This window comes from Helicoverpa zea, chromosome 2, assembly GCF_022581195.2.
Source record: "Helicoverpa zea isolate HzStark_Cry1AcR chromosome 2, ilHelZeax1.1, whole genome shotgun sequence".
NCBI lineage: Eukaryota > Metazoa > Arthropoda > Insecta > Lepidoptera > Noctuidae > Helicoverpa > Helicoverpa zea.
The window spans coordinates 9501242-9512043 of NC_061453.1; the positions used below are offsets into that span (position 1 = coordinate 9501242).

The following is a 10802-nucleotide window of genomic DNA, read 5'->3' on the forward strand; positions in this document are numbered from 1 at the left end:
GATTTACACATGATGTAAATGGAGAGAAAATCTAGAAGATAACATAAATGTTAATGAGAAGCATGTTAGAAGGAAGTGTTTTTTTTTGCGCTGATTCCTAACAAAATAAGGAACAGTGAAGAAAAAGAAAGTAAACATATGAAGGTGTGGGTATATAATATCAGTTTTTATAACCGATACCGATATCGATATCGATATTTGGTATCGGTACTACTTGATGGTAGGTATTAGTTATTTATATTCGTGACCAAATTCTTGTTGATACTTATAGCTCTCACAAATACAAGCCTGTACCTATCTTGTTGCCTGCTTGGCGCAATTGTGACCTATAATGTAATCATGTGTTTTGGACGGTACTTAAGGGCTAGGTAGGTTTTTTGTAGAGGTGAGTAAATATCGTAAATGAATTAAAAACCGTAAAACTTCGTATTCTTTTCGTGGAACGGAGTTAGCCCATTCGGAAAAATGACAGTTTACCATAGCAACCAGTGTTGCCAGATCGGGGGGATTCCCCCCAAATTTGGGGGTATTTTCGGCCCACGGGGGATTTTTTGGGGGCACAAATCCTTTGGGGGGATCAGCGGGGGGATTAAAAATTGGCTTGGAGGGAGTTGGAGGATTTTTCGAAAAAGTTTTATGACTGAACGCGACCAAATTACTCACTACTTAATTTGAACGCATCATAGAACCACGCACAAAAACATACACACACTACCACAATAATGCTGCGTGCGGAGAACGACGATGAACGATGATAGCCCAAGAAATGCGACGTCTCAAATGAAACCCGACATTACTAATTTAATAAATTTGTAAATTTGGCTAAATTTAATTTAGCCAAATCTTTTAAGACCGTCTGCAATGATGTTGATTCAGTGGTACAAGAGTGGAATGCTTTACATCGGACAACCTGGAAATCCACGCAGAACACCGAAGAGTTCTGGGTTGAAGTGTACGGCTTCAAAAATGGATTTGATGATAAAACTTACGGACATGTAAGCAAATTGGCATTAGGAATTTTGTCGTTGCCTTTTTCTTTCTAACGCGGTTGTGGAAAGAGCTTTCTCGCAAGTTGCGATTATTAAAGACAAACTGAGAAACAGATTAGCCATCAACACGGCCGAATCTATTTTGAGAGTAAGATATTCAATGCCGGAAAGATGTGTCAATTTTAAAGTAACTTCAAAGATGCTCAAGAGATTTAACTCGGAGAAAATGTATGGAACTGCAGCCGACGACGCAAGTAAGGATGCTGATCCAGTCATGGAAGCAATTGCTAAATTATTATAAATGGTTGTATTTAAATAAATATTTTTTAATTACTGGGGGTTTTTTCTCAAAACACTAACATTTTGGGGGGATTTTGGGTGAGATTTGGGGAGAATGCTAGATCATCGGGAAGTATCTCTCTATTACGGGAAGTATCTCTCTATTATAACTGTAACACGCTTTATTATACTAATTCTCTGGCAGTAGATTATGTTATTTACTTTAAAAGTGAGAATAACGAAAAAAAAATAAAAATTAATATCAATTTTGTAACCTACCTTATCTTAGAAAATTAAAAATTAAAATCAAATAAAACTAAAGAAGTCCCAATACATTCTTGATTTTCATATAAGTTACATGTTCCTTTAACAGTAACTTCTGTTACATTACACATTAAAGGCAAATTATAGATAATTTATGTTAACAAAATCTATACTTAGCTACATTTCAATTTTGTACTTAATTTTCTATTAATTAAATCAAACTGTTCTATGCTATATAATCTTGAAACTACTAAATTCATATTTTAAATAATCCAACACCTAAACCTATTACCTAAAACTATTCTTTTCTGTCTTTCTCATCTTGTTTACTCCACGCTTTCAGTAAATACCTGACACCATGTTCGTTATGACAAGGAAGGCCACTGCCAAGGACATGGAGGTGAAACTGAAGTTAGCCCTGGAAAAGCTCAAAACATCCGAAGAGCTCTGTCAACAACTGTTAAGGGAACGTGATGACAGCGAGGAAGAAATTCAGAAAATAATTAGTAAAAACTCTGAATTGAAGTCTCAACTTGCAGAATTACACATCCAATATATGGATGTGCTGGATCAGCGGGATAGGTTACAGGATTTTGTAGGTTCTTTTAGTGAATGTAGTGATGCTCATGAGAGGGCTTTGAGTCGCATTAAGGTACTGGAGACAAGCTTAAATGATGCTCACAAGTCAATAATATGCTTCAAGCAAACCCAACAACAACAGGAAAGTGATGACACTCACCGCCTTTTCAGTGAGCTTGTTACTTCAAATCCACCTCATATTAATAATTTGAGTCACAAAAAGATTAAAAAATACATAAGAATAAACAAATTGATACAAAAAATTAAGAAAGTGTGTCATAAACAAAAATCCACACATAAATTAAATAATTTACTTAAAACTAAAGTTGAATTAAAAAATCAGTTAAATTTGTGCACTAACCAACTTTTACAAAGTAGGCTAATGTATGACCAAGACACACTAGTTCTGCAACAGGAAATGCTTGAACTGCAACGCGAATTAACAAAAATTACACACAAATATGAGACAGCCCAATATCAAGTAAAGGCACATATTTTGGCTACCGATGAGCTGCTCCAGTTAGGTAGTGAAAATATGGACCGTCTTGATTCTCTTAAAAATAAATATACCAACTGTACTTGTTCACAACCAGCAGTACAAGCTGTCCCAGAGTTAACATCGCCTAGTACTATGCAGTCAGCAGTGAGCAGTGACATAATACCACCTGTTGTCAATGTTCAGTGCAATATTCCACCATCAAGCATTTCATATAATAATAATTCGGAAAATCAAAACAATATATCACAAATATTTTCTGATAGATTTGGTCTTGGTTTTGGTAAATTAATCTCTCAATATTGTAAAAGTAAAATAATAAACAATTGTTCACCCGGTGCCAGCTACAATGAAATAATAGAAACAATTAAATTGACAAACCTTAATACCACTTCAACTGCCATTATGCTATTTGGAGATAGTCTAGCAGTCAATAAACAAAATATAATAGATTGTGTTGAATTAATGATAAAATTAAATAATACAACAAATTGCAAGTTTATCATCTGTGCCTTACCATATTCTAAAAATTTTACTATAGAACAAAATCAGTACATATTTAATTTAAATCTATTAATGTACAATATAACCAGGCAATACAATAATAGAATAATGTACTTTGATACAAATAAATTTATAAATAATTTTGTAGTGACAAATGATACAATGTATCTTAGTTTTTATTATAAACGACAAATTGCTATATTGATAGCAAATAATATACAAATTGACCCGGGTTCTACTACGGTAACCTCTTCTTTTAATAATATTAGTAGTTCTACTAATACAACTATTGATACACCTGATAGTTTAAACTACATGGTGCGACAAAGGGTGGGCCACATCAACTGAATGTTGTACATCAAAACATTCAGGGCCTTTCCGGCAAATATTTAGAATTAAGTCTATTCATTGAACATTATATGGTACAAGTTATGTGCATAACTGAGCACTGGCACAGAAATAGTGAAATAATATTCCTTAATAACAGTAATTATACAGTACAAAGTTCATTCGTTAGAAAGGAAGCCATCCATGGTGGCTCTCTTATAATTGTAACTAATAATTTAAAATGTAAGGAACGTTCAGATATAGTAAAATTATCAGTCGAGCGCAATGTAGAATTATCATGTGTTGAACTGGAACAGTTTGTTATAATTTGTGTATACAGGCCTCCTTCAGGTGATTTTAACACTTTTGAATCAGTAATGGAAAATTCTCTCTCTAAACTTAATTCCACTAGTAAATCACTTTTAGTTTGCGGTGACTTCAATGTTAATATTTTAGAATCATCTTCTTTAACTACAAGGTTGCTAAACTTATTTAAATCATTTAACTTAGTAAATTTATTTCTAGAACCAACTCGAATTACGGCAACCTCGTCAACCTGTTTAGATAATATATTTACTAATTGTAGCGCCACAGAGACTCTGATTACCAATGGCCTAACTTCCGATCATTGTGGTCAACTGGCGCGGTTTCCTGATAAAAAGAATAAAATCAAGCGGGAAATAACATGTCGGCCCTTAACAACCAGTCGTTTTAATAGTTTTAAAAATAATATTAACGCGAAACTAGACAGTGAAATATTAAATAAAAACAATCCCCATTTAATGTACGGAGCACTATTTGATATAATAAAATACGAATTTAATTCTAGTTTTAAAACCAAAACGCTCGTACTAAAAGAAACGGCTAACTTCAATGAGTGGGCTACCCCCGGCATTTACAAGAGTAGAGCTAAGCTGTATGAGTTGTATGAAATGAAAAATTATAATTTTGATGAAAATTTTATTAGATTTGTTAGGAATTATTCTAAATTGTTTAAAAAAGTTTGTCATGCGGCAAAATCAATGTATTTCAGTAATAAAATTAAGAATAGTAAGAGTATAATAAAAGCGACGTGGAATATTATAAATAGCGAGACCGGGAAAATCAAACAGCGTGATAATCAGTATAAAATCATTAATGAGAATCAAGTTTATGAGAAAGATTCTGATGTAGCTCGCGAATTTAACACATTCTTCTCTAATATTCCAATCAAGACCACTAGCGGCTTAGACTCCTCTGCCACCAACGCCGAAAAACTTTTACGTAGTAGTGTTAGTCAATGTGAAGCCACATTTACCTTTAGTTATATTTCACCTTATGACATAGTAAGAACCTTCAAGTCATTAAATTCAAAAAAGACAGGTGATTTATGGGGTATCTCTGTTAAAGTCTTAAACTGTATTATTGACGATATTGCGCCCTATTTAGCTCGTATATTTAATGAGTGCATTGACTCAGGTACCTTTCCTGAACTTATGAAATACAGTAAAGTTATACCTCTCTTTAAATCCGGGAGCAAGAACGATCTAGGTAACTTTAGACCGATCTCAATTCTGCCCGCGTTGAGCAAAATTTTTGAAAAGCTAATTTTAAATCAACTCCTCCGGCATTTTAATTCATACAATATTTTACATGCGGAACAATACGGTTTTACAAAGGGTCGCTCCACAACGGATGCCGGAGTTGCTCTACTGAAACATATATTCAGTGCGTGGGAGAAGTCACAGAATGCTATCGGGGTGTTCTGTGATCTTTCCAAGGCGTTCGACTGCGTCCAACATGAAACGCTTACCCAGAAGCTAAAGTACTATGGTATTAGAGACAGCGCACTTAGTGTTATTAGCTCATATTTAAGCGGTAGAATGCAATGTGTTGACGTTAATGGTGTCAAATCTTCCAATCTACCCGTTCGTTTGGGCGTACCGCAAGGGTCGATTTTAGGTCCATTTTTGTTTCTTGTATACATTAATGACTTGCCATATTATTTAAAATCATTGTGTGATGTAGTATTGTTTGCTGATGACACGTCTCTAATTTTTAAAGTTGATAGGAATAGAGTAGATTTTGATGACGTGAATTCTTGTCTTTCACTAGTAACGCAATGGTTTACAGCCAATAATTTAGTTTTGAATACGAAGAAAACAAAATGTATTAAATTTGCTTTGCCCAATGTAAAAAATCTCGGTCCCGGTGTAATTTTGAACAATGAGGAACTTGAAACGGTACATGCTACGACTTTTCTAGGGATAACAGTAGACTCCAAAATTCAATGGGGTGAGCATATAACTGGCATCACGGGTAAATTAAGCTCTGCTGCGTACGCTGTCAGGAAAGTAAGAGCTCTCACCGATGTAGCCACGGCGCGTTTAGTGTACTTTAGCTATTTTCACTGCATCATGTCCTACGGAATTCTTATGTGGGGCAATGCTGCCGATATCGAGAATGTTTTCGTACTACAGAAGCGCGCTGTCCGTGCTATATACAAACTTGGTGCTAGAGTCTCCCTTAGGGAAAGGTTTAAGGATATTGGTATTCTGACTGTGGCGTCTCAATACATTTATGCCAATATAATATACGTAAGGCAAAACCTAGATTCATATAGTAAAAACAGCGACGTACATCATTTTAATACTAGAAATAAACACAAGTTAACCGCACCTAATTATCGTTTACATAAGGTGCACGGTTCATTTGTGGGGCTTTGTGTACGCATTTATAACAGAATTCCGGTTCATCTGTTGGAATTAACGGACAGTTCTTTTAAAAATAAAATTAAAGAAATTCTTGTTAAAAAGGCATATTATAATGTTAATGATTATTTCACAGATAAACGCAGATGGCAGCTCTGAAGTGGAACAAAAGTGCTTTATTTTATTTTGTATTATTCGGTGTTTTAAATTAATAATAAATAAAATTGAATTGTATAACTGTAAAATAAATTAATAATAATTAAATTGTAATAGACAGCTGTGTTGCTGGGAAGTTTGTTCTTCACCGCTTCTTCTTTCCAGCCATAACACTAGGAAGTGGTGAAAGGGGGGCGTTTTGGGGGTGCTGTCATTCTTGTAAAATTTTGACGTTAAAAAGTGCTAATCGTATTAGCCTATTTTAATAAATGATTTTGACTTTGACTTTGACTTTGACTTCATCATCTGGCAACACTGATAGCAACTGTCATTATGACGTCACGGTGTGTCAAAAGACAATGACGCAAATAGTACAACAAAATATAATTTAATCTAATAAAATCGTGTATTGATTATTGTAAAAAGGTTTTAGTGAATAAGTTCAACATGTTTTGCTGTCTGAAAAGTTGTATGAATGGCTTCACGCTTACTCCTAGTGTACCGATACGAATTAAAGAAAATCCAGTACAGTTGGATACTTTACACATGGGTTTGTATTGTGTACTAGATTTTAATTACGTCCTGTTGAGCAGAACATAAACAATGTATGTAAAACTATTTCTGTGCTAGTACTTTATTAGATACTTCGCAGAAGCAAACATAAATAAGCGAATGCGCGCATCGATTTTGCGTGGGTTGTTCGTTGTTCCTCGTAAAATGGTAAAGTAAGGCTTGTTTGCTGAACATTCACTGTAACATACTATCTCTATATATATACATTTTTAATTGGTGAAAACTGATAAAAGTGCAGTATAACATGGCAGTAAAGTTTGGAAAAGGAGTACAAATAGTATAAAGGGCAAACAATGATTTCCTTTGTTGCAGGCCATGAAATGGTGATAATAAAAGGTGGTCAGCGAGTGTGTGGGTCAGGCTGTGCCCTTGGTAATGCTCCTCTAGTGCAGAACAAGTCATATTTTGAAGTAAAACTGCAACAAGGTGGAGTTTGGGCAGTTGGTGTGGCTACCAGGGAGACAGATCTCAATAGAGTACATGGTAAATATAGCCCACTATCTTTAACTACAAAGAATAGGTCTCAAAAAAATGCTAGTCAAAACTAATTTTATAAAGAGGAAAAATTGTTTTTCACTGACCAATTTAAAAAACACACTGTTTAAACAGCAAAGTATTGTTCACTATATTTAGAAAGAATTCACCTTTGATGTGTCTGTTACTGCATGTAATAGCTAGTAGAATATGATGTGTTTTTCTCCAAACAAATCTTGCGCAGGTTGTGAAACATGTAACACTTAAAAGCAATATTATCAAGAAACAATTAGCATTTTGTTGCATAATGTTGACTCTACCTAATTTCACACCTTTGGAGTCATAAAGAAAGTGAGAAGAATTTTTACGAACAAAATGGTTTCCATGACAAAAAAATCTGGGTTACACAGAAAATAAAATACTGTCTTTGTGAATAAGTTTTAGAAAATCTTTGTAAAATAATTTTACCAGTGGTTTTTGGTTACTTGAAAATTGAAATAAGCCAATAATATTTAGGGTGTCAAAATATTCTTATTCATTTGCGGGTTTGGTATTCAAAGTGTGTACTTTCCGTCCAAGTTTGGTCAACTGTTTATACAACTAAATGCAATATGGCCTCCAACATATTATGATGCTCACTTTGGATTGCGATTGCCAAAATTAATATTTGGGTCATTATGTAACTGGTTACACTTTGTGCAAAAAATATTGGGCTTGTGTGTGTTGCCATTAATTAGCTCGGTGTTTTATCAGCCTTAGTTTGCCCAACAAAGCTATGTGTAGCTCTATAGTATAGTTAACATAGGTTGCCAATGAGAAATCGGGACTTATGATATTTAAACCATCCTAAACTTTCTATTTCTTATGTCTTCTAAATTACATTGCAGGTGGCATGGACAGCAATTCATGGTGTCTCAACAGTGACGGCACCGTGCGCCATTCAAATATCGAACTATACCACCTTGCTCACGCGCCTCGAGAATCACCGACGGCCGATTTGCTCGTATCCACCGAATCTCCCACACACACAGAGAATGAGAAGCCAGAGAGTGAGAAAGAGACAAACTCAGCAACTGTAATGCCCGTAGAGGGGGACACAATTGGAATTGCTTACGACCACGTTGACTTAAACTTCTTTTTGAACGGCAAGAACATGGAGATTCCTGTTAGTAATATTAGGGGAACAGTGTATCCAGCACTCTATGGTGAGTCTTTGTTTTTGCGTTATTCAACTTTTTTTACTAGTCGCGTGTCTGTTTAGCTATTCAGTTGAAGAGTTTGTTTTTAAGCTAGTTTGCAAGGTCGCGATGCTAACGAGGTCACGCAACCCTGAAACATGCACATGTGTTAAATAATACTCAGATTAGTGCTGATTTACTTGTAGGTTCTAACGAAACAATGGATTCCTTTACAACATTGTTGATTTTAATTGCAGTTGACGACGGTGCCATCTTGGACGTAATCTTCGAGAATTTCCTGTACCCTCCCCCGACAGGCTTCGAAAAGATCATGGTGGAACAATCTCTACTGTAACAAAAGACTTGGGACATCGGCTGTGTATATGGAAATTGGACATAGATGTATGGCAGAGTGCTACCGTGAATACTGCTTAAGACTTATACTGAGACTGTCTAGTGCGAATGAACTATATTTTTAAATATGGAATCTTATATCTTACGTCTGTTAAGGCTCGCAGATTACAAGAATCGGTTGGAGGCCACACAACTTGAATTTGGTAGACAAGTACTTAATGCAGTGTTACCACATGAAATTCTTCAGATATAATACAGATAATTAAGAAATGTCTGGGCACAAATATTATAGACCAACTAGTTTTCCGAATATTGTGTGCATAAAATAAATCCTCAATTATAAAATGCGTGTACTTGTAGTGATCTGCGAGTCTCAACAAACCTTTATGAATATCTATATCGTGACTATCTTCACTCTAAAGTATTATATTGTGATCGATTGAAAACTCCATAGAATATAGTTTTAAGTAGATATGCTTTGGTGGTCTATGTGAAGCGCATAGATGTTAGTAATATGTTATTTATGCCATCCGCTGAACTAGTTTGTATGCACAATGTTATTGGAAATAACACTGACTTATTGAATAATAACGTTGAATGCAATTAGAAATGCAGTACAAAATTGTTTTACTGGTGTGATTTCATTCCAAGCACGCAGTCATGAAATATTTTAAATAAGGCTCCCATTATTTTACTCAAAATTCATGTTATTAATTAACTTTGTTCAGGTAGTACAATAGTAGCACTAGACTTTTAAAAGTACCGGCTTCGTATTTAATTTGTTGAGAGTCTACAAAGAATCTAAAAAAATACTAAGTAAAGGTAATTTTCAAGTTTACAACAGTGGCAACACTTGATCAAATAACAAGTATTGCAAAATTACTAACACATTCCTAAAAAATACGTAGATAGGTATTTGAAACGTGCATGATCTCCTTAAAAATAATTTGTTTGGTGAATTGGTAAATGACTTTTGAACAATGCAATCAAATAAAATAAAAAAATCTTTCTGCACCCCTACCGATTGAGATTTGACTTTACACCGATATCCTAGTATATACAAGTATGAAAAAAAATCTGTGAAAAATTATAAACAATAATGCTTATTTAATTAACATAAAATGATTCAAACGAGATAATTTAGTACATTCATTTGTTAAATTAAATTGCAAACAGTGTGTGTGTATGCGTATGCACATTGTAGTTAGGTATTTATTATTATTGTACTTGTTTAAAAATCGTTTGTATGAATGTGTTGCGAACTTTATTCATATCACTTGGTTTGATTGATATATTTATATATTAGCCAAGTAGGTTTAAAAATTAAATGATTCCATAATATTTTCCCATAAAATATTCAATCAAAATACTGCTGTCTATTAATAAATGTAGAAAAGAAGTGAGTTCTTTAAAATCAGTACCAATAATGTAGGGATACCAGTTTATCATTTCTACTTAAATTGTATATATTTAATGTAAGTCTATGTATATAATCAGACTTGAAAAGATACGTTTGCACTTAACGAACTCAAATAAGCTACAATATATTATAATTAACATTTCTGGCTACATTATATGCCATCAAGGAGCTTTTAATGTATATTATAAATCTGTAGAGCCCTTAATCCTTACTTAAAGGTATATGAAAAGGTAATTTTGTCTGTTTGTCATGTTTCACGGGGAAACTGCTGAACCCTTTTATTTGGAATGAGTCAACAGGTACATAGATTCTATCCTGGTACGGAAGTTGTTCCCAAAAACAGCAAGTGAGGCCGAGGGAACTAGCTCTTAGGTACTAAATATTTTCTAATCTGTATATTAATTTTATTGTATAACACTACGCTGTATGTATAATATACAAATTATAAGAACAAGTGTGAATGTTTATTTATTATAACATTGTGATAAGAAAGCAAGAATAAAATTTGAATGCCAAAAT

The 10802-nt window shown here is 34.0% G+C and overlaps 3 protein-coding genes across 3 annotated transcripts; all 3 read left to right on the forward strand.

Annotated features, from left to right (window-relative positions):
* Positions 1-1421: 1421 nt before the first annotated feature.
* On the forward strand, positions 1422-6320 carry LOC124640991. Its single transcript, XM_047178996.1, has 2 exons — positions 1422-2281; positions 6265-6320. The coding sequence occupies exons 1-2, from the start codon at positions 1891-1893 to the stop codon at positions 6285-6287; spliced, it is 414 nt and encodes a 137-aa protein (XP_047034952.1). The 5' UTR covers positions 1422-1890; the 3' UTR covers positions 6288-6320.
* LOC124640983 lies at positions 3531-6069 on the forward strand. Its single transcript, XM_047178985.1, has 2 exons — positions 3531-4621; positions 6007-6069. Exons 1-2 carry the CDS (start codon positions 3531-3533, stop codon positions 6038-6040), a joined length of 1125 nt encoding a protein of 374 aa, XP_047034941.1. The 3' UTR covers positions 6041-6069.
* Positions 6321-6619: 299 nt separating the features above from the next.
* LOC124641748 (SPRY domain-containing protein 7) lies at positions 6620-10802 on the forward strand. The gene is made up of 4 exons (XM_047179921.1): positions 6620-6834; positions 7170-7340; positions 8219-8536; positions 8767-10802. The coding sequence occupies exons 1-4, from the start codon at positions 6732-6734 to the stop codon at positions 8862-8864; spliced, it is 690 nt and encodes a 229-aa protein (XP_047035877.1). The 5' UTR covers positions 6620-6731; the 3' UTR covers positions 8865-10802.

Excerpts from the sequence above, each read along its gene's own strand:
- LOC124641748 (XM_047179921.1), top strand. The coding sequence starts at position 6,732 with ATGTTTTGCTGTCTGAAAAGTTGTATGAATGGCTTCACGCTTACTCCT. Across the intron at positions 6,835-7,169 it reads GTTGGATACTTTACACATGG|GCCATGAAATGGTGATAATA; the intron begins GTTTGTATTGTG and ends CCTTTGTTGCAG. Across the intron at positions 7,341-8,218 it reads AGATCTCAATAGAGTACATG|GTGGCATGGACAGCAATTCA; the intron begins GTAAATATAGCC and ends ATTACATTGCAG.
- LOC124640991 (XM_047178996.1), top strand. The coding sequence starts at position 1,891 with ATGTTCGTTATGACAAGGAAGGCCACTGCCAAGGACATGGAGGTGAAA. Across the intron at positions 2,282-6,264 it reads TGACACTCACCGCCTTTTCA|ATAAACGCAGATGGCAGCTC; the intron begins GTGAGCTTGTTA and ends ATTATTTCACAG.
- LOC124640983 (XM_047178985.1), top strand. The coding sequence starts at position 3,531 with ATGGTACAAGTTATGTGCATAACTGAGCACTGGCACAGAAATAGTGAA. Across the intron at positions 4,622-6,006 it reads TCTGATGTAGCTCGCGAATT|TAATATACGTAAGGCAAAAC; the intron begins TAACACATTCTT and ends TTTATGCCAATA.